General features: G+C 37.6%; 3 protein-coding genes across 3 annotated transcripts; 2 read left to right on the top strand and 1 right to left on the bottom strand.

The window, feature by feature from the left end:
• Positions 1 to 527: 527 nt before the first annotated feature.
• On the top strand, positions 528 to 5,081 carry LOC121977067 (beta-glucuronosyltransferase GlcAT14A-like). Its single transcript, XM_042529571.1, has 4 exons — positions 528 to 1,190; positions 3,575 to 3,650; positions 3,746 to 3,861; positions 3,953 to 5,081. The coding sequence occupies exons 1-4, from the start codon at positions 653 to 655 to the stop codon at positions 4,462 to 4,464; spliced, it is 1,242 nt and encodes a 413-aa protein (XP_042385505.1). The 5' UTR covers positions 528 to 652; the 3' UTR covers positions 4,465 to 5,081.
• A 729-nt stretch (positions 5,082 to 5,810) lies between these two features.
• Positions 5,811 to 8,850, top strand: LOC121977066 (dnaJ homolog subfamily C member 8-like). The gene is made up of 9 exons (XM_042529569.1): positions 5,811 to 5,976; positions 6,301 to 6,391; positions 6,476 to 6,536; positions 6,812 to 6,889; positions 7,205 to 7,278; positions 7,687 to 7,800; positions 7,899 to 8,006; positions 8,178 to 8,216; positions 8,322 to 8,850. The coding sequence occupies exons 1-9, from the start codon at positions 5,891 to 5,893 to the stop codon at positions 8,406 to 8,408; spliced, it is 738 nt and encodes a 245-aa protein (XP_042385503.1). The 5' UTR covers positions 5,811 to 5,890; the 3' UTR covers positions 8,409 to 8,850.
• Positions 8,851 to 8,974: 124 nt separating this feature from the next.
• LOC121977065 (oxysterol-binding protein-related protein 1C-like) lies at positions 8,975 to 18,398 on the bottom strand. The gene is made up of 10 exons (XM_042529568.1): positions 17,859 to 18,398; positions 17,417 to 17,773; positions 14,283 to 14,382; positions 13,232 to 13,695; positions 12,230 to 12,385; positions 10,494 to 10,661; positions 10,275 to 10,415; positions 9,873 to 10,103; positions 9,675 to 9,788; positions 8,975 to 9,377 (listed from the first exon to the last, which is right to left on the bottom strand). The coding sequence occupies exons 1-10, from the start codon at positions 18,342 to 18,344 to the stop codon at positions 9,207 to 9,209; spliced, it is 2,388 nt and encodes a 795-aa protein (XP_042385502.1). The 5' UTR covers positions 18,345 to 18,398; the 3' UTR covers positions 8,975 to 9,206.
• Between the last annotated feature and the right edge of the window lie 5,043 nt (positions 18,399 to 23,441).

Raw genomic sequence — 23,441 nt, 5'->3', positions numbered from 1 at the left:
TTTTCATATGTCTCTCTGATCATATACATGTAAAAGAGATAAATGACTTATTTAATTTTAGTCGAATGAGAGATTAAATAATCCGAAACAATATTTTTATCTATAGAGAAATTAATTATACTTATCTATTGGACAGATCCTCTGGTCCGTAAAAATTGGATCAGTCATTGATGCAGCAATCATCATCAATTTCCTTGTCCTGATCCAAGAACAGATCAAGATAAGGGGACCCGAGAATCCATCCTCCTATCTAGTGTCTAGAATTCTAGATCTCTCGAACAGCACAAATCTCTTGTATCATTTTTTTTATGATCTAAAAACTGTATCATTCATATTTATGATCGAATCATGATATATCCCTTGGATAAAAAAAAAAAAAAAATATGATCCAGGAGATCTGCCTCGCACTCGAACCTTCTCACCTCTTAATTTACGTCCCAAATTCAAATTAATTTACGTCAAATTTTATAATATTTTTTTTCTTTCTATTTTTATATTTCATATCTGATTTATCTTTTTTTGACACAAGCCGTCTTCGTTTTCCCCTCTGCGATCCACCGACGATCTCCTTCTTCGTTTCGTTCCAATTCCTTCGTTCTCGGCTTTTCCTCCTCCTTCTGCTCGGCGATGAATCCCTAAGTCCGATCCACCGATGCCCCTCCGGTACCCGACCGCCGCCCGAGGCTGCGGCGCGGCCGTGGAGAGATGGATCTTCCCCATCCTCTCCGTCTTGTTCGTAGCCGTCCTCCTCCTCCTCTCTGGCATTTCAGGATTCAAGGCTTCCACTGCCTTCCTCGACCGCCGCCTTGCCGCCACCGATGTTCGCCGCGGCCCCGCCCATCTGCCCTCCTTTGCGTACTACATCACCGGCGGCCGCGGCGACTCGAGTCGGGTTTTGCGCCTGCTTCTTGCCGTGTACCACCCCAGGAACCGATACCTCCTCCACCTTTCCGCTGACGCGCCGGCGTCGGAGCGGGCTGACTTGGCGGCCAGGGCTTGGCTTTCGATCCCCGCCATCCGGGCATTCGGGAATGTGGATGTGATCGGGAAGGCCAGTGCGATGACGCCGATGGGATCTTCAGGGCTCGCTGCCACGCTTCAGGCTGCCTCTTTGCTGCTCCGGCTCGACGACGGCTGGGATTGGTTCGTGACTTTAAGCGCCGAAGATTATCCGCTTATCTCGCAAGATGGTATTTTGATCATCTCCTCGAAAATTCTTCGATTGCGTTAGTTATTGAGATCTATACAATCAATTGTTTAATGACGAAAAAAGAATGTTCCTTTTTTATCAGTCTTAACAATTTTCTTTTAGTCTAAGAGACATCCTGCAATCTTGATTCCAAAAGCTCATCTCCAATTCAACAATCCATTTCAAACTACTCTCTTTATTCAGCTTACACATGCATGCTCCCTGTGTATATTTTTCACTAGATATGAATGCTTGTTATAGGCATTCTGAGGATTTTCCAGAAACTATCATTTGTTACTTTCTCACTTTTTATCTTTGCATACTTGCTCCACAACTGACAATCCCCTAAGTGCCTCATCCGAAATATAGATGCATAAGCAGTAGGAAATTGAACCTTCACTCATTTGATGATACTAATGGCATACCTCATTCGAACTAAATCTTGATATGGTATTTCAGTTGAATCTGCCGTGCTCGCATTAGTTTTCTTGGGGTTTACTTCACATAAATTTGGAAATTAGTAAACTTGATTTCTCATTGACGATGTATACTTAAATCTGAATGTTATTAAGGAGAGACCAATGGAGACTACACTTAATATAATTTAAAAAGAAAATAACCTAAGTGTTATTAGAGATTTAATCTTAGCATGTAACGACAGATAAAATCCATTTAGTTAATGCAAACTTTATGAATGTGGTTTATTTTCATTTGCTACATTATCTAAGTAGTGTAAAAAACTATTTGGGAATAATTCAAGCTTACGTTCTCAAATTTTGTGTATATTACCCACAAGAACAAGAACTGTGTTGTGTCCTTTTTAATTGTCACCCTCAATATTTCTTGTATAATATTTAACAGATGGTATATGCTGGGATGCTCAAGTATATGATGACAAAGTAATCATATTTGTTCTTTACATTTTTATGAATATGATGATGAATTTTGGCAGTTTCAACAGATGAAATATGCACAAGAATTACTGGTAAAAGAATTTCACACATACATAAGCAATGCATGTGCTTTAGAATTTTTATGAAGTGTGAATTATTTTGGATTCTTCATTTCCACCGAACTAGTCAATGTTTTATTCTTGACACATAGGCAATTTAGATCTCTAGACTTGACCAGAATTTGTTCTATTATATATAATTTCAAAAGTGACCCAAGATAATGAATATGGTCCTTTTTATGCCAAGCAGCCTAGGTAAGTTGGCTTCTTTGACATGACCAGAACACTTTTATGTGAGTTTTAGTAATTCTTTATGAGAGTATTCTTAGTGTTAGAAGGCTGAAAAAAGTTGAACCTCTATGTTAATACATCTGAAGGCTTCTCATTATATAAATACAAACTGCTTCCAGCAGTACTCCTTTCTCTTTATGTAATTTCACAAATCATATGACTACATTGTTGCATGCTCTTTTTTTGTTTGTTTGCCATTTGCTGACATCATTTAATCCATAGTCTTAATGTTTGAAAGTGAGTTGGTATGATAGATAAACTGAAGCTGAATTCAAGGCTGGCCTAATAGCACAGGGTGTGCATTTAAATGCAAGACTTGTAAAACCTTGTTATCATAACCTTTAAGCATCCAGATACTGTCTTGAGGTCTCTACTTTCTCATAAGCCTCTGAAAGTGAACTTGCATGTGATAATCATTATCCAAAACTATTATGCTTGTAGGAAACAGTATGGATATGTGGAATCATATGCTTTATGAAGCTTTATTGAAGAGAAGTTTTGACATCTCCATAATTTTTCAAATTGATAATGCATCCTTCTGTTGGAGGAATTATCCAAATTGAAGAGTTTGTATTAAATATCAAAACATAAGTAAAAAGAAGCATGGAAGTAGTCTTTATGAACTACCTAATACAGACCTTTCTGGGCAGCAGAATCTCTCTCGTAGAGGTTTTGCCTTTTCGCGGCTCATTCAGGATTCATCTTATTTCACTTTAAAAACTATGCAACTTCCTGGTAGACAAGTGCTCTTAGACTTGGTTTATCTTCCTAAAAGTATATGACTGCTGATTGGACAGTGCTGGAGATGCTAGCAGTCATGTAGAATCCCATTTTCTTCCTGATCTATATTTATACATGTACTGCATTAGGTTTATTAATCATACTTTATGTTACTATCAGCTCCAGCTCCACGACAGTTACTCCTTTTGAGTTTTCGACAGTTCACTAACTTTTTTGTGTTTAATTGCGCTCACTTAACCATGCATATCATTGGTCCTACTTCTCTGAGTAAACTGTTTTGCATAACACTTGTTTGAGTTGAATGATATCTTAATTATCTTTTTCTCTGGATCAGCAAATTAATTACTTGATGTGCTACTAAGAAATTAGAAAGTGTTAATTATTTGTTGCCATTAATGCAGATTTAATTTATGCTTTCTCCCATGTCCCGAGGAACCTTAGTTTTGTGAATCACACTAATGATATTGGATGGAAGGAGTAAGCATGAATGCCTTTTCGGCTTTTCGCTTTTACCTTTTTATGGAAATTGTATCAACACTGTTTCGTTGACCCTCCAAACCATGTCCATGCAGAGATAAGAGAGTAAAACCCATTATAGTTGATGCAGGGATCTATCTAGCTAACAGGAAATCATTTTTCAAAGCTACACAAAATCGGGTCACCCCTCAATCTTTCAAGTTCTTCACAGGCATTTTTCTCCTTTCCTAAACTTGTGCATGTATGCTTCCAGCTTGTAAGATGCATCTAACAGTATTATCTCTCAATTTGTTGTTCAACAGGTTCACCATGGGTCATCCTCAGCAGGTCCTTTGTAGAGTACTGTGTGCTGGGTTGGGATAACCTAGCCCGGACACTACTCTTGTACTTCACAAATGTATTATCGTCCCAAGAAGGTTATTTTCATTCACTTATATGCAACTCACAAGATTTCCAGAATATGACAGTAAATAGCGACCTAAGGTATACGGCTTGGGATAGTCCTCCAACAACGGAACCCCATTTTCTCAACATGACGGATTATGACGAAATGATTAAGAGTGGAATACCTTTTGCCAGACAGTTCCGTCAGAGTGATGCAGTGCTTGATAAAATTGATAGAATGATATTGAAACGTAGGTACAACAAGGCTGTTCCTGGGGCTTGGTGCTCCAGCCAAAACAGATGGATAGATCCATGTTCTCGTTGGGATAATGCCAACATCGTTCAACCTACACACAGATCAGAGAAGTTAGGCAAGTTGATAAGAACTCTCTTGGATGAATGGGAGTCAAGTACTAGCTCATGCAGGTAGTCTGGTAAGTTTATAACAAGATTCCTCACAGCTATTTGCAGCAACAAAATCAGTCCTCATTAGGGTTCTCTGCACTGGTTATCATGCATGAAGGTGATCTGTAGACTCTACTGTTTCATCATCGTTTTTGTAGGCTGGCTCAAATCCCAGTTTCATAAGATTCTAGTTAGCTTTGTAGAAGATAGAGCTCCAAGGAGGTGATAAATTTTTGTTGGCAAATTAGCGAAGGTTCTATGTTTGCAGCGATCCCTGATCAAAATTTTCACAAAATACTAGCTTCTCTGGTAGATCCTTAACGACCAAGTGGAAGACTTCAACAACATAGATGTTCACATGGTAAGCTTAACAGAGCACAAACGACAAGAGACTTCGTTGGTTGTATTGCTCATCCATTTTTTTCATGTTAGGTAGTACATAATGCTATTTTCTTTTCGAGATTTTTTGAGGTTGTTTGAGTGGTTTGGCAACAACAATTTTATTGTCATTGCAATTCTTGTTACACAGATTTTATCTGATAGCTTCTTGCGACCATTGTAAGTGCACTCTTACCTCATTCATGAGCAACTTTTGTGTTCTTAGCTGAGTTTAAGTTGATTGCAGCCTATGTGTTGTTTTTTATGTTTGTGTAGTCCAGATTAAGTGATCAATGATTGTTTGGACTAACCGATTCAAATTTGATCAGATTGACTAGCTCAAATTATGTCAGACCGGATTTATTGACCTGATTGGCTCGTTTAGTTCGATTGAATCAACCAGTTTGATTTGATTTAACTAGATTGATTGATTTGAACAACTTGACTTGCCCCATCCATCTAGCTCGATATGCTTATCTATCTTAATTAGCTCAATTGAACTGATTGATTCAGCTCACTTACTAGGCTCATTCATTTGTCGGCCTTTTGGCTTAATCGATCGACTTGACTTTCATTTAACTCGGTTGATCTTGCTTGTGCTAGTTCGATTGATTGACTTGCTCGGTTTATTTGACCAGTTGACTCATGGCCGGGCTAGGTTGTTTGGCCCAATTGGCCCAATAATTTCGCTTGTAGGCCCAATTGACGTATAGGCTTTTAAATTTTATTTTTAGAATAAAATTAAAATGTTGAAAAGAAAAATAAAATAAATATTTATCTTTAACTTTTCTTACACCATTCACATTTAATAAATCAAAAATTCTGATTTTTTTTTAAATATTATACTATTTTTTTTTTTGAAAAATTTTAGTTTCTAAATTAGACAAAATTTTATTTATCTGTCTGAAACTCGACCGTTTGGGATATTGATATCATTTTGTTTCGAGGCCCAAATGAGGCCCAAAACCCCGTATGATTACCTTAAAAATAAAAGGCCCAAATAGAAGCAAAGAGGTACCTCGCGGTGGGAGAGCGAGAACGAGGAAGGTCGGTGCGGTGCCGGAGCTGTTGCGATGGCTGCCGAGACGGAGGAGGATCTTCTGCTCAAGAGTTTCATGTCTGAGGTCAGCGAAGTGGAGAGGGATAACGAGGTCACCAGGTAGCTCGCCGATCCCTTTCGCAATTACCACACAGGACTAACATCTAGGTTTTATTTTTTTCCAGGCCTCAAAATGATTTAGCTCCTGGCTGTTGGTTAATTTATTCGATTTATTGCGAAGTAATTAGTGTTGTTCGTGAGAGGAAATACGTGCTTCGACCTTTGCGTTTTTATCTTTGATGGCTTTAATTAGGGGATAGAAAGCAGTAGACTCTTTTGATTCGATTTTGCTGTCTCATAGGGATAAATTTGGTTTTTTTGAGCATTTTGATAATTTTGAGCGGGCATTAATCTTTCAGTCCCTGACATTGTAATTCAATTCAGGATACTCTCATGCTTTAAGCTGAATCCTTTTGAGCATCTTAAGTTGTCCTTTGATTCCTCGGTTGATGAAGTGAAGAAGCAGTATAGAAGGGTAAAGCTAGTTTATTGGCTGTGAACTGGTTTGAGATTGGATCATTTATCCCTTTTTGTAATCCAATGTTTGTTGAATTTGCAGCTGTCCTTACTGGTTCACCCTGACAAGTGCAAGCATCCACGAGCAAAGGAGGCTTTTGCTGGTATTATTACATTGACATGTTTGTTTGTGTATTAATCTTTTCAGATTGTTGCATATATCTGTGGGGCTAACTAATGGCACAGCAATACCGTCCTTAAAGTACCTTCTATGCTAGCCCATCTTCTTTTAGGCAGGTTACTGGCACAAAAAAGGATATAATATTACATGAGACATTTTGTTCATCCAAATTTTAAATCATGAAAACTTGTCTTGTTTTGGATTCACCTTGATATCTTCTTAGTCTGGAGGTTACTGATCAATGATATTGTTGTGCAGCATTGGCAAAAGCTCAGCAGTTACTCCTTGATCCACCGGAAAGAGAATACCTTCTTAGCCAAATCAGCACTGCTAAACGTGAGCGTCTTAGATTTTATGCTGTCTCGTAGTTGTTGACTGTCTTTTCTCAAGTATCACAATTATCAACTTATTGAACTGTCAGCTTCTGGAAAATTCTGGTAGAAGTTTTTCCCCCAAGTTTATATTTCATCAATGAAATTACTAAATCTCTGCTTTAGAATTTTCTCGCTTTATTGGGCTCTATAAATTTATTGAAAGAAAAAAAATGTGAAGATGATCTTTTCTGCTTGATTTTTTTTAATCCTTTAATATTCAGTTTCGGTGCTTTTGTCATCAAATGAGACAATCAACTGATGATACCTCATATTGCAGAGGAGCTTAAGCTAAAAAGGAAGAAAGAACTCAAGAAAGGCAATGCTTCTAAAATAAAAGCAATGGTAGATGAGGTATCAATGTGCTCTTCTGTAGATTTTCTTATGCACATATGTTACTTGCACATGACGATTTGCTAATGGTGAGAGTTCAGTTAAAGTAAACTCAAAACTTGAATTTTGAAGGATAGAAACTAATGATTCAATACTAATGACACTAAAATTAGGATAAATTAAGATGATATATAAATATAATTTCGCATTGAAAGTCTGTGGGGTGTAAGACCTACATAGCTGACCCTTAATAGTTGGGACTCAACTTATTCTTATAGGAACAATGACTACTCATTCTATCTTTTTGTTGCCATTTTTTTTTAAGTTTGTATGTTTGTGCTCACAATTAGAGTATGATATTTGAAAACTTACCAGATAGTCAATATTAGGTAAATCATTGTTCAAATAAATGTCAATTTGTGTGAACAGGGGAAATATGAGCAGCAGTATGAACAATCAGAAGAGTTCAAGCAAGAGTTGAAAATTAAAGTGCGTGAAATTTTAACTGAACAAGAATGGCGGAGGAGGAAAATGGCAGTGCGGGTATATTACCCAATTTTTGTTCACTATATTTTTGCATTTGATTCTATGTTGTTACTATGAATATTAATTACATGGAAGATGTATTCATAACTGAGTAGATATCCGAAGAGGAAGGAAGATTGAAGAAAGATGAAGAAGAAACAAAGGAGATGTGGAAAAGAAAACGTGAACACGAGGAACAGTGGGAGGAAACAAGAGATGGGCGAGTATGCCTTCTGTCTTCAACATTCATCTATATTTGGACTATCTTTTTTGCCATGTGATAGCTTCTTATTGCTCAATTCTTTTTTCGATTTTGCATTATAAGCACTCTACAATCTTATTCAACTTTAATCAAGATGGATAAATAGCCTTATGAACACCTTGTCATGACACAGGTTTCCAGCTGGAGAGATTTTATGAAGACTGGAAAGAAGGTGAGCAGTGTATAGGATTTCACCATATTTTCCCTATTACATGTATATCCTGACAGGAGTTTGCATACACACTCTGAACCCAAACTTCACACTCCGTTTCTTCAGGGCAAAAAAGGCGAGATACGACCTCCCAAACTGAAGACAGAGGATCCAAACAAGTCTTACGTGCAAAGGCCTGTAAAACGAAGTTGAGAATCACGCGAAAACAATATCTGATTCTCTCTGGAGTAAGTCTGCCATGCCGGATTCAGTTAACTGTACTATTTACTCCGGCCATTAAGGCGTGTTAACATCCATCGGAGTTGTACACCAGAGTGCAAAACAAATCGCTAATTCTCCCCTGTCCCAATTGCCACAGTTTCTTTGCGAGTCTTGTTGGATGATTAAATCATTTTCAGCACATATACTCACTACTGGATATGCTAAATGCTGCAGATAACTTGTAATTAGATAGGTTTACAGTACATGTTTACAGGCTGCAATTTCTGAGATTCATGGCTTGAATCTCTTGTCGTTGAGGAAAGTTGATGTATTTGTTAGTTTATTCACAAAACAAAAGACCAAACTTTTGGTTTAAATTGACACAATATTCTTTTGTTGATCGTTTAATCGAATGGGTAGGCAATCCGATCAACTTGCCGAGCAAATAAATTGAGTTAATCTGATCAGCCAACATGCCGTTGTTGAGGCAAGTCAACTGAGTTGATTGTGGCAACTTTGTACGATCACTTGGGTTGATCAAATCAACTTCATCTGAAAGTGATTTATCTTGGATTTGAAAATGTAATGGGATGAGGCAATGTTCCTTACATTGCTCCAAAAACAGAATAGGAGACATCTTCCAATCTATAATTTACAAGGCATTTAAGTGCTCGAAATAGCGAGCATCTGACTTGGTAAGGTAATCACTGAACACAAGAAAGAAAGAAAGAAAGAAAGAAAAATGTGGGAAAGAAAGGAATAGAGAAGGATGCCACAGTTTCAAACTAATTACTCAACCACCAATTGGTCGCTGGAGTTTTTGCCAAAGATATCAATACAACCTTGCCAATTTCCTTGTTCCCTGCTCTCCCAGTATCCGCCGACGTAATGATATGCATCGCTTGCTTTATCCTTGGCGAACCACCGTGGTTTCCAACCGGTTTCTTGCATCTTTCTTGCCTGCATTTCATAGCGGTTGATACAATGTTGCAAGTTACATATGGAAAGTAGCGAAACAGATGATAAGTCAATAGGTTATGGAAGAAACCAAAGCAAAAGCATAGCACCACAAGAGGAGTAATGCGCAAATGCATCTTAAATGCTCTATTACTGCTTGTTGTGAACATTAAGATCAATATCATACAGTTTGAATGATATAACTAGTTGTTTGCCACTTGAGAGTTTATCGGACGAGTAACTTCATTTTATTCGAAGGAAAAAAAATAAATTGGAAAAGTATACTGAAGTTAATTGTACCTGTCTTTGTCTTTCTTCCAATCTCAACTTCTCTGCATTTGCCATTTCATACTCTCCATTCTCCAGGCACCTCTGATCAGGTCTGAGCCTTGAATCTGTCAGCGGCAACTTTTCCTGCTTAAAATGAGGATCAAAAGAAAGCTGATGCCATTAGTAAAGTTAAAAGAGCGCTAGATCTGAAACAACAGCAGTTCTTACCTTTAAACCAGGCATAAGTTCATTCAGTGTGATCGCAAAGCGTGTTAGGTTATATCGGGCAGCATGCTTGGGTGGTTTATTTTGTTTCCACAATAATCGGGCTTCAGGAATACCTTCAGATCCTTTGCCTTTCACAGAACCATTTCCCATTATGTAATGCATGCTCTCATCCCATTTTCCAATTAGAGTTGCTACGGTTTTTCCACTTCGATCCTGGACTACACCTTGCACCTAGAAAATGTTAAAGTTGATTCCTCATTTTCGGAACGTATGGAGATTGGAATTTGTAAAATTAAGTCCTAAAAATAGTAAAAGACTAGAGCAAGTAGAACCAAGCCATCAGACAGCTCATTGTGTCAATGAAAATGAAGAATTTTATTACTACAAAGAAGAGCAAAGCACCTGATGGGGGTTGCGATCAATTATTGATTGCTCCTTGAACTTTAGCTTACATGAATATTCACCATTTCCTTGGATTCGCATGGTGCCGTAGTGATCGCAATACAGTTTGCCCAATATTAGATTGTAGATTGAAGTTGTCACCTAAAATACATAATGATTTTGTGAAACAAAGAATGCAGCAACTGGCACGGATAGTAGCATCTCATGTTTAACATGTACCTTGTTCCATTGAAAAATTTCACCATCATCAAACCCGAGATTAAGAACACCAACAGGATCGAGCTGAATGGAACGTCCCCAGAACTTGCTTTTCAAATTGGAATCTCCCCAGAATCTCCATCCATTACCTTCACAGTGACATGCAAGTATTGCAGGGTGATGACTGACCTGAATATGCAATAAACGGGTGAGGACTAATTCAATACTTTGCATAAAATAAACCATTGTTTAGATTTGAGGAAAATGAGGAGATTAGATTGTAAAGTAGAACAGAGAAATTTAGAAATGAAAGAGATTATTGAAAAATGCCCGATAGAGTGAAACCAAGTTCAGAAATAGTCAAGAAGAACAGGTAGTGGTATCAGATGGTAACCAGGCGTATGCAGGATAAAACTAATCGGAAATTAAAAGATAACTCATTAGAAGCCAAACTAGCCAAACATTAATAGAAGTGTGCATTCCTAAAAGGAAATTTGGACCAGCCGAATTTAAAGTAGTGAGAATTTTCTTTCAAAAAGTAGTGGAAACTGGCCTTCAACAACCCTTTATATCTTCACAGATTGCATTCCATTACAAATTGATTTAAACAAAATCTTCACATATATAGTAAATGAAGGGGAGCTTTGGTGCAACGGTAAACATCACATATATAGTATATGATTCTTGCTTCTTGAGAAATCTCTACTGGCTTTATGTTCTTTTATAGTACTAGTGAGAAAAATACAAAAAAAGATACATAATGCATGGTCACTTGCATAATCTCTTAGCGGCATTGGATAGGTTCAAATTTACAGGATTTATTAAGAATTATTCATATGATTGTGCAGTTATAGAAGTGTTAGGTGCATAAATAATCATAGTGGAAAAACACTACAAAGTGTCAATAGAGATTAAATGTTTGACAAAGGCCTTTCTGTGATACAAATAGCCCGTATGTACAAAGAAAATGAATTTTCGTGAGGTTTTCCCCTCTGATACTCAGGCTCCATCTACCCCAACTTGTGTTAGACATTGGCACACTCGTTGACCGCTTGTAAACCTTTGTAAGAAATTGGGCCTAGAATATGAGACTTTTGGCACTTAGATCCATACTTGTGTTGGATACATGTATCTGAGTCTCACTAGCATAGGTCAAGCATGAATAAACATTACCTCTAGTTGAAACATCCATTATATTTATATATACATATAACCATGTTATATTTATAAGAAAATGAATTGTTAGATTTCATCTTATTACATGTGACATTCACCAAGCTAGGCAATCCACTGGGTAACCAATATTATTGGGGCCGACATCCTTGAAACAAAGTCGCTCTTCTATTATAGACTGCACTTGTGCAAGAGCAATCCCTATTAAAAATGTAATTGTGATGAATACAATAGTAGTTGACTGCAGTTGGGAAAATCCTTAAATCAAATAGAATACTTAATACATCCATTTGTGCAGCAGAATATCCATGGACTACATAATAGAAGCAAAGAAGAAACCAATATCATGAGATCCACTGTAAAGTTTAGTATGCTCAGACTAATTCCAAACACTAGACGTGCAAGAAATTGGTTCGGTAATCAAATAAGCAAGAAGATCACAAATAACCTGTAAAGAATCTAAAATATATCCTTCCTAATTGCAGAGGTTGAAAAAATAGGTCCCATTAAATATATCAAAAGCCAAAAGGTAAGTTATGTACAAAAAATAAATTGATGTAAGTTGGAAAGGACAAATGGATCACCTTTTCTGAGAAAAAACGTAGGCCTTTTTCAGGGAATTCAGCCTCATATGTCTCACCTAAAAGTGGATTAAAAGGTTTGCAACTTCTGCCATCTGTTGATGCATATCCAGAGACAGCAAATGCGGCAACATTTAGGATCCTCATAAGGCCATCCCCCTAGTATTACGATATTAAGCATATTTTAGAAAGCACTCACGGAAATGAAAACTAAGAAGGGAGGCAATGCTGCCTCCCAGATGGCATTTTGGTCTTTCATTAAGGGTTTGATCAAAAAGCAATAAACGTATGCTTATCTCCACAGATAAAAAATGCTTTGTTGAATGTAATCAACATTCTATGAAAATTATTTATAATGGAGCCACGCTGCTTTAACCCTTTAATAACCTCAAATGCGTTCAGTATTCTCCTATAAATAGTTCATAAACCTAAAAAGTGAAACTGCATTTCACAAACCTGACACCTATCAATACATGTATGTCATAAATGAAATCCATAACATATTATATTTAACAGATTGTGGATAATAATGGTAGGAAATTCCATTAGCAATCGATATAACAGGACAACAGAATGTTGACCATGTAAATACACTAGACTGGGAAAAATATACTGGACATAAACAATGTAGCAAATATTCATTAGCACTAAAGAATCACTCAAAAATTTGACTGCAGAAGCAACTCTGAGTGTGCGTGCGACATATAATCCCTAAAAGGAATTAGAATGGAAACAAAACCCTCTTGAGTGAGTTGTTTTTACCTTGAAGAATAATGAAATAATCTAGGTCCCACTCAACTGCATTAGCAAAGAGAATTTATTTTGTGTGGCCTGGTGTAAAAATAAAATATTCTGACAATATTCACAGATTGAAAGTGTTAGAATTCACAGATTGAGTTTTTCAGTAAAATTTTCATACAGTAATTAACTTATTAACTATGATAACTAATAAACCACAGGATCTCAAGAGACATATCTAAATGACTCAAGATTACACTAGCCTACCTTTTTACCAAATTCATATGCTCTGTCAACAAGATAGGAGTACTCAAAATCTTCACAGCACTTTTGAAGAGATGACAGTGGCTCATTAAAATAAACTGGCAGACAAACTTTGGTGAGATCCTTTCCAATGTTGTCCTTGATTATTGACCAGAGGCTCACGCTCTTTTCCTTCTCCACTGGATCAGGTAACTTTTTGCGCCTCCTAATATAGATGCACTTCGTTCCCATAGACATCATAGAGGAGTCGTCAGTAGTACTATCAAGAGAACTAACACTATATCTGTTTTCATCATCAGACTCTATCTGACATCTTGGAAAATCAGAACCACAGCTGAGAGAAGTTGATGAGAGAAAATCTTTTGAATCAAAAAATGTAATATCTTCTTGATCAGTCTTCCCATTAACAGCATCATGCCTTTCATTGTCATCAGATTCACTAGCAGTTTCCTCTGGTGAATAATTACCTGGAACAAAACAGATTAAAAAGTAAATACTGAGAGTTACATTGCTTAACCACTTTAAAATTTGTTCAAGCATTAACAATTACATTTTATGGTAAAAATTATAATTTGTTACAAATCAAAGCTGCATTAATATTTTCGAATTTAATGGTTGATACAAAAGAAAGGAATAGTCCAATGTTAACAAATCTGTAAACAGACAACTAATTATTGTCCTAATACATAATTGTGATTTTGAATTGCATATGATTTGTACACACACACACAAAATGTTCTAAGTTTCTACCTTCATAAATAAGCAACATGACCTAAATCCTAACAAATACATCAACCAGCCAGTTAAACAGCTCAAAAGAAGCTTAACATGAGCAGAATTGTTTCTTCTATCCAATCTAATCTTATATCAATTTCAGAATGGCGTTTTTCATATACCTTTTACTTACGAAACTTCAGAAGTATAAGCACTTACTGAAACAAACTTCACAATTATAACCACCAACCGTGAATTTTTATGCCAACTGTGTAGTAGATCATCAAGGAAAAGAAAAATATTTGATTTTCTTAATAAATCTTCTTTTAATGCAGCATACCATTAAATTGCTCATGCGCTGGAATAGAGGATGATGAAAACTCTATAGATTCTTTGTGTCTATCATCAATAAGTGTATTCTCCAAATCAGCCTTTTCTGTCTGCATAGTGAGGAAAAAAATGCAAGTATTTGATTAAACATGTGGAACAAATAAGAAGTATATGGGTGAGAACAGAACATATGAAACAAACTTTTCTTGTTCCTCACAGGTAATATTTAATAGCAAGATTTTTTTTTTAAAAAAAGACAAATATAGTGCATAGTTTTTAGAAATTAGGATCATGCTATTCATAATTCATATGGTATAATATGAATATATGATGTAATCAAAATGTCTAGCAAATATAAATTAGAATTGTTGAAGAATCATGACAATCGAAAGCAATTCAAAATGATTCATATTTTATGATTTTGAAAAAAAAAAGAGTGAGAAAATCCAACATGAATTAAGCCCAACCCATTAAGTTATACCAAACTCATCAGAAATTTGATTATATTAGCATAAACTCTATATCCTGTGACTGATTTTTTTGAAATTGAAATTTGATGCAAGTTTGCGGTGATATTTATCTTACAATCTTTGACTTGAGTTTCATAGAAATGTCTTTGGTTATTCCATGTTAGTATGTAATAAATCAGTCTGCAAATGAAATGGCACTGATAGGATTACAGCTCTAGATGAAATAAAATCAACAAGACTTTGATTGTGATGAAAGGGAAATATATGAACCCATATATTTTGTTATGGATCACAATCATATATTTGAGGATGTAAAATAGATGAAACATTTGTTTGAAAATAAATTTTGTTTCTTGAATGAAAATCAACTAGATGTTATTTATTAAATAAGAGAATTAATGGAAAAATATTGAGGAAAAAAAACAATTTGCATATTATTTTTATTGATTTAGAAAAAGATTAGGATAGAACCATAGAAAACTAATGTCGTGGATTTTAGTGTCAAAAGGAATGTTGGTATCAAATTTTTATCTGATTTAATTTTCTCATCATAATTTATTTGAACTTTAGACAATCAATAAACCAAGTTTATATTAGGATGAACTGATTCAATGCCATGATTTGTTTTGGTCAACGGCAAAGTTGAAATGTTTGTGCGGATATATGTCTCCTCTTTACTCTCCACATAACTCATTCCCCTCTCTTGAAGCCTCCACCCCTCTTCTCTCCTCTCCCTCGCAATCCACAGTTGCTGACCTTGACACACACACGCGGAGTGCCAATCAATCAAGAACCCTTCCATGGGTGCAGAAATGCTAAAATGAATATGTAGAATTACTAGAAATTCTAACACAAAATTAATAATAATTAAAAGAGTACTCTAAATGATAAGATTACACGAAAATAGATTTAGATATACAAACATGCTCAAAGACAACCAATAGAAGTTATAGTTGAAGACTTGTATTTATTAAAGTGGAAGCTGTAAGGAGGAGAGGGAGATAAAGAAAGCATTAGTTGACATGATAAAATATAATTTATTTACTTGATATCACCTTGCATGAAGCTCACTAGAGGAATAAGATTCATGTAGACAACTCTAGCAGGGACAAGCACGGCTTGATTATAGATAATTATTTGATGAGCCTTAAGATAACAATGGGGGGATAGAATTTGTGTAACTGACCAAAAATACTTGGAGATGGAGCAAACATGGCTAGATAATAGTGAGGAAGAGAGAAAGATGTGAAACTATGTAATAATCGATTTGAAAGTTCACCAAAATAATTAATAATAAAAACCTCAACTGAACAACCTTATAATAGTTCAAGGAGCATGATTTTGGTGGCGGATTTGCTACAATGGGGCAGGGATCAATTCCCGACGGACCTATGCCCTCGGGGAAATACTTCTCCAACTCCTAGCCACTTGGCGGTCAGCTATAAGCTGGCCTCGTGATTTACTTCCATTCACATAAACTGAGGACGGATTGTGAAGGGTGCCTAGGGTGAGCGTAATCACCATTCGCTACAACGGAACATGATTTTGAAACTATCCCCACAGGGATGCCTAGTTTGCTAGAGGGTGATAGATTTGCCACAATGGGGCAGGGATCAATTCCCGACAGGCGCATGCCCTCAAGGAAAAACTCCTCCCACCCCTAGCCACTTGAATGTCGTCTATAAGCTAACCTCATGATTTTACCTCCCTTCACATAACCTGTGGACAGGCTATGAGGGGTGCTTGGGTGAGCGAAATCACCCTTTTTGCTACAACGGAGCATGATTTGAAAGCTATCTTGTGTCATTCCGTCAATCATATAAACGAGTATCGTGTCATATTGACATTTAGCACCCCTTGACATGTTATAACACGTGCTAAGATTAATTGATAGTTCATAGCTTGTCTAGACAACTTAATAGTAAAATTGTACTATTTCAGATGGAACACAAATTGTGAACTTAGGCATGTTGTTGTTATCTCTTTTCTATTTCATTTCTCCTTCCACTTTGCCACTAGCACCCTAGGCCAGAACATCGACACTGTATGGATACCATATTGTATTCGAGTTAAAGATCTAAACTCTAGCACAACTTGAGATTTTAATCCTTGGCATTGAGCATATGTTTCCTAGTTGAACAATTCAGGTATTTTGAATTTACAGCACTACATTTCTGTCTGATTAAATCATTTCTAAAAAAATTATTTCTTGCCAGTTTATAGTTTCTATTTATAAAGCCTCTGATTGATTGTACTGAGTTCCTTTAGCCATCTCATCAAAAAGACGAATTGTTATCAAACTACTAGACCAATCAAATTGGAAGATGATGGATGATTAGGAGTTCAACAATTTCTGGGACTGATATTACCATAAGGTAAATAATGCTTGGATTTTGAGCTTTGCACCTAGTAAATTACCAGTTGTAATCAAACTTTAAATATAAGTTACGAAAGTGTTCAGTGCTAAAAGTGCACCGGGATTGGGTTGTATTCAAATGTTTTGCCCGCTTTATGTTTGTTCAAATTGCATTTCAACTCCAAGAGAAAGAGGCAATGGACAAGAACTTTGTCTAAGAGTTCATCAATCAGGAGGCTAGCATTCCATCTATAACTTATAAGCTCCCGATTATAGAAATTGATTTTTTTTTGAGAAAAAAAAAAGATTATCTTTTACCTCTAATTGGCGAATGGTATCAAGGAGAAAAGTTTGCTTCTGCTTAAACAAAAGAAGCTGATTCTGCAAGGAAGCAAACTCACGCCGCATAATCTGCTCGCTGTCTTGAATTGCGGATTCGCTCAATCCCTCCTGCTGAAGTCTCTGCCTCAGCTTCTCTGTGGAGACGACCACCATATCAGTCGGCGCCATAAGCTCCCTATTCAATTCCCTGGGGAACATGCTCTTCACTGCTCGCAGCACTTCCATCCATGCCTCACGTTCCTCTCTCGTGGCCGCCCTCAAGTGTAGCCTTTTTGTCCCCGTGAAGATCGAGAATCTCTTCTTGTCGGATCCACTCTCCTTAATCGAGGAAACCTAAAGGAACAACGAGAGAAGGTTGAAATGGCGCAATGATATAGCTTGGCTGGGAACGGGAGGATAAAGGGCGAGTGATTCTTGCCTTGAGATGGACTTCACCGACGGGCTTGCAGGGGAGATGAGGGTGGCCATTCTTTGGGTGTAAGATCCGACGAATGGATTCCTCGCCAATGACCTTGTAGGCCACCTTCGCATCGGGAGCAAGCTCGATGCGGTCGGGTCCGTGAATCTTGTAGTAGGACAGGACGTCATCCTGTAGGACGAACAACCGCGGGCGCCAGCCGCGGCCGTAGTTAACCCACTTATGGAGGACGCCGGAGACGCCGTTTCCGACGATGTCATTGAGGCTAACGTCGCCGTGGAGGCGTCCATTTCGGGAGAAGAGGCGGGACGGGGAGGAGGGCTCCGACTGGCAGTCGCGGCGGCGTCGACTGGGACGTCCGCGGTCGCCGACCGAGAGCGAGGCCCAGAGGGAAGCGGAACGGTGGGGGTGGTCGCGGCGGACGGCGACGGAGGACGAGGAGGACGAGGAGAAGGAAGGCGGAGGAGCCATGGAGGCCGGTCGCATGCGAGGCGGCGGTTTTGGCGGATGAACGAGAGCGGTTTCGGGATCCGCTGGGGCGCTCGGTTCACGGAGGAGCATCGAGGAGGCGCCCAGCCATTGAAGAACCGAACCTGAAGCCTGGCACCATCGGGCCCGGCGCCACTATACCCCCAGACCCACAAATCCACCTATCGGGTCATTCGTTTTGATAAGGTGGGTCCCACCAGAGGACCAATTTAAAAGAAGGTGAACTTCGACACCCTGAAACATTTTTCTCCACGCTCTATGCGTCCGTAACCCGTAAGCGCGCTCGCAGGGGACATACCTCGGCAGCACGAATCTCGGGTTCGAAATCGACGGCTGGGAACAAAGTTCCCGACCAGACGTGGCGTGTCGTACAGCCAAGCCAGATTTATGCCATTCTTTTAATTATGCAATAAAAAAATAGTTTAAAAATTATTTTTAGAAACTAAAAACGGTAAATTAAAGAAAAATCCCTAATGGTAATCATAACTTTGTATGTAATTCCTATGCCTACAAAACTTTGTTTCCACTCCCTGCATGCAAAGTATTACTTGTTTCAACTTCCTCATGTAAATATTGATACCTAAATTGCCCCTCAGATTTTTAGGTACAAAAAGTCCAAAATTGAGTACAAAAAATCTGAAAATGAGTATAATTTTTCTTAAAGTCAGTACTTTATATTAAAAATCAAGTATATTTTCTATCAAAATTGTCCCTCTTATTTTTTAGGTATAAAAAGTCTAAAAATAAGTATAATTCCTGTTAAATTCAGCACTTTACACTATAATCCAGTACTCTATACTAGGATCGAGTATATTTTCTATTGAAATTAACCCATATTTTTTAGGTACAAAAAGTCAAAAATTGAGTACAAAAAGTCCGAAAATGAGTATAATTCTTCTTAAAGTCAGTACTTTATATTAAAAATCGAGTATATTTTCTATTAAATTCAGCACATTAAACTAAAATCGAGTATATTTTGAGGTGAAAAAAGAATCGTACTCAATTTAATAGAAAATATACTAGATTCTAATTTAATATACTGAATTTAAGAGGATTTATACTGATTTTTGGACTTTTTGTACCTAAAAATATCATGAGCAATTAGGTAAATATGTTTGGTTGGGGAGTGAAAAGAAAGTTTTTTATGGATGGGGACTACATAGGGGTGAGCAGTCAACCCGCCAAACCGACCAACCCGCTTATACCGACCCGAACCGAAAAAACAAAATCCGCCGGATATAGGGCCGGATGTAGGGTCATGATATTACATTATCTGATCTAGTAGGGCCGGATAGTTTTTTATCCCAATAACTGAACCAACCCGATCCGCGATCACCCCTACTTGTAGCAACTAATGCCGATAAGTTGTTACACGTTATAGTAGTTACTGCGGATAAGCTGCTACACGTTGTAGTAGCTACTGCCAATAAGTTGTTACACGTTGTAGCAGCTATTGACGATTAGCTACTACAACGTGTAATGAGTAATGTCTATTATCATTTTAAAATTTTTATTTTTTATTATTTTATATTTCATTGGATATAGGGTCGGATATCCAAATAACTGACAACCCGTCGGATATTTAATACATAATAATCACCGGATATAGGGTCGGATGTAGGGTCATGATATTACATTATCCGATCTAGTAGAGCCGGATAGTTTTTTATCCCAATAACTGAACTAACTCGATTCATGATCATCCCTAAGACTACATGTAAAGTTATATTTATCAATAGGGAGTGCATGCAAATTTACCCAACTAAAAATGAGGCAAAAGGTTTCTGATCATTTGGTCGAAAAGGAATTAAAATGTGACAGAGGAAGGATATGAAGCAGATGGACATTTGCACGTCTTTTTCAAACATTTAATAATTCAATCAAATTAATAGATAATTTTTTTTAATGAGTGATTAATTTTTGAGTGCTTTCTGATTTAAAAAAAATCAGAGAATCAAATTGATTAATTAAATTAAATATTTAATATCAATTAACAGAAATTAGACGGACATTTAATATTTTAAAAGCATGCATGCAATTTTCCTAAAGTTCAATAATTTATTAATTGACTCTGAATAATTGAGATAATTAAATACTATTTCGCACCATAAATGCTGACGTGACCAATTCTATCCAATTATTAAGACTCATGCTCAAAAAACACAGGACCATTTTAAAGAAAAAACTTCGGCATTAACATCTTTTCAAAACTGCCCTTAAGATCGAATAAGAGTTTTGGTTTAAGTCAGCCGAAAGGGGCTAATTGAGAAAATGATAAAGTTAAAGGGAGGACATGAAAAAGATTCCAATGCATTGGATGAAGCCTCGTGAGAGAGCCAGAGAGGAGTGTTGGTTTTGGCGGGCGATGGGCGTCGTCTTGTCGTCGGCGGCTCTAGCAGAGCAGACAGCACGTGCGCCGGCCCCGCAGTGCGCGTGGCGCGCGGGATTCACACGTGGCCGAGTCGGGTTGCGACTTCGGCACGTCCCTCGTGCCGCACGTGGGAATCCCCTTGGCGCCGTTGCCTCTCCCCTTGCACGTTTTCCTCTCGTCCACGTGTCGGGCGCTGGCGTGTCGAGGTGGGGCCTGCCCGTCGGTAACCCTGTAGGCGATATCCATAATTTACTAAATCACACCCTAAGTTTTTTAAATATCAAATCATAAATTAATTTTCCAAAACACCCTTCCTCCCTCTACTTATCCAACCCACTACCACTCGACTAGGTGGTTGAGACAATCATGAAATCACAATTAATCCTGTTCGAAAGCTGAGTCGGACGAAGGTTGGTCGCGATGACCTGGTTGTTGATGGAAAGTCGTGGGTGATCTAGCTCCCACGGGCGGCTGACGATGCTGCAGGCCCCTACGCACACTCAAACGATCTTCCCCTCGTTAGAGACCAAAATCCCAGGGAAAAAGTCCCCGGGTCCGGCCCTCCGACGCTCAAGTCAGGTCATTTTTCCCCAGAAAAACACAGAGAGCCTAAAAAGACTGAAAGTGAAAAGTTATGGAAAAAGTGATGAGAGAGCGCCCCCGCGCACGAAGGATCCTCCTCCTTTTATCCCTCGCCCCTGCTTCTAGAACCTGCTATCATGTCAGAAAACGTTAGACGCTGGGGCTTTGTCGTGTAGTCCCGGACACCTGTCATGCCACTATTGGTTGTGAAAGTATCTTCTCGTTTAGGAACCTCCGCCTTTACACATGGGTTTTGTCTTGTAATGAAGGACATCTGTCAGACTGCTATTGGTTACGAGGGCATCTTTTCATTTAGAAACCTCCGCCTTCACACATATTGCTAGTATGTAGTGATTACCGTTTCACATCCTCCTAACAGGCCTGCTCCCCAGCTTTTAAGCGCAGCCTGTAGATCGAGCTGTCTCTGAACAGTTCTGCCGATCCCGACCTGTACCGTGTGACTTATGCTCCGGGCCTTCAAACGCAGGCCTGTAGATCGAGCTGTCTCTGAACAGTTCTGCCGATCCTGACCTGTACCGTGTGACTTATGCTCCGGGCCTTCGAACGCAGACCTGTAGATTGAGCTGTCTCTGAACAGCTCTGCCGATCCCGATCTGTACCGTGTGTTTCGCCTGTCGTCTCCCTTTGTCTTTCTACTGCTTTGCTCCCTTGATCGACAAGTCTGTCTGGCCTCTGACTACCCCATATGCTTGACTTTGACTGCCCCGTCAGCTCGACTATTGACTACCACCTTACCTTGACTTTTGACCGTTATATGACCTTAACCCTTCTCATCCTTTCCTTTTGGGCCCCTCTATTACCAGCCGTATCAACGACCAATCGATCCAAACTAGTTATGAGATCATGGCTAAAAGATAGCTCGATCACATGTTCATCATTTCATAGTCTTTTTGATTTCATATCCAATGATCAATTAATTAATTATAAAATTATGATCAATTCACAATGATACAGAAACTTAGCCAAGATTTTATAGTCATCCGACTATAATTTTATGATCAACCTATTGAAACTTCTCAACCAAGAATAGTAGCATTCGGCCATGATTTTATGGCTCATTCTAGTGGCCCTTGATCGAAGAAGCATGAGGCAAAGAGAGAAAAGTGATAAAAATATATTTTAAAAAACAATAATTTAAAAAAATTAGGATGGGCGATTTGAATAATTAAGAATGATTAGCCTAAAATTTAGGCCAAAATTTTAGGGTCCGAATTTTGTATGCATTAATAAGGACATTTTGTACGTGACAAAGAGTTATGATGGACAGTTGGTTGATAGGATGCTTGACCTAATCTAATCACATGCAAGGTTTTAACTTTAGGGCTTTAATTATTGTATCCAGGAATTAAAGTGGAAGGGATTTGCACTTAATAGAATAAAGTTGGTACCCAAATACTGCAACATATGGAATTGATAATAATTCATTTTTAGATAGAAATATTTTATTTCATCTCGTGCATTAACATAATATTCATATATCTATTTTTTTTTTAATCTCAGTTCAATATAAAGAGAGAATGACTAATAGTTACTGCTAAAAAATGAAATTGAATAAATTTAGATATTAAAAATTGAAAGACTTTTACTATATTGATGTTACGTTATAGAGACTTAAAAGGATTAAAGTATTTTTACTAGTTTGATAATCTTTTTTTTAAATTATATCACTAAACAAATAAAAAATGATAACTTAATAAATAAAGAAGTAATAGTCAATTAATTTAGCTTAACTAAAAAAAAAAAAAAAAAAGAGAAGGGAAGTCTTACCCTATTTTATGATGGTGTCGATAAGCCTTGATGACAAGAAAGAAAAGACAAAACAAGGGATGCTATTATAGGAGAGGAAGAAGAACTAGAGTTATTGTTAGCTAGCTGGAAAATAAATAATAAATTAAAAAGGAGGGTTATGAGAAGAGGAAGATGAAATGTCATGCTTTTGAGAAGTCTATGTCCGACAAATGAATAACATCTCTCCTTTTATAACAACGTACGGAATCTGGATATAATGTTACAAGGTTGTACAATTATAAAAATTATAGCCCACACTATTAGTACAAAAACAACCATGCAAGATAACTGACTAGACTGCAAGTCGGCCCAGCTTAACACAACAAACTACA

Source organism: Zingiber officinale, chromosome 4B, assembly GCF_018446385.1.
Source record: "Zingiber officinale cultivar Zhangliang chromosome 4B, Zo_v1.1, whole genome shotgun sequence".
NCBI lineage: Eukaryota > Viridiplantae > Streptophyta > Magnoliopsida > Zingiberales > Zingiberaceae > Zingiber > Zingiber officinale.
This window is presented reverse-complemented; position numbering and strand designations above follow the sequence as displayed.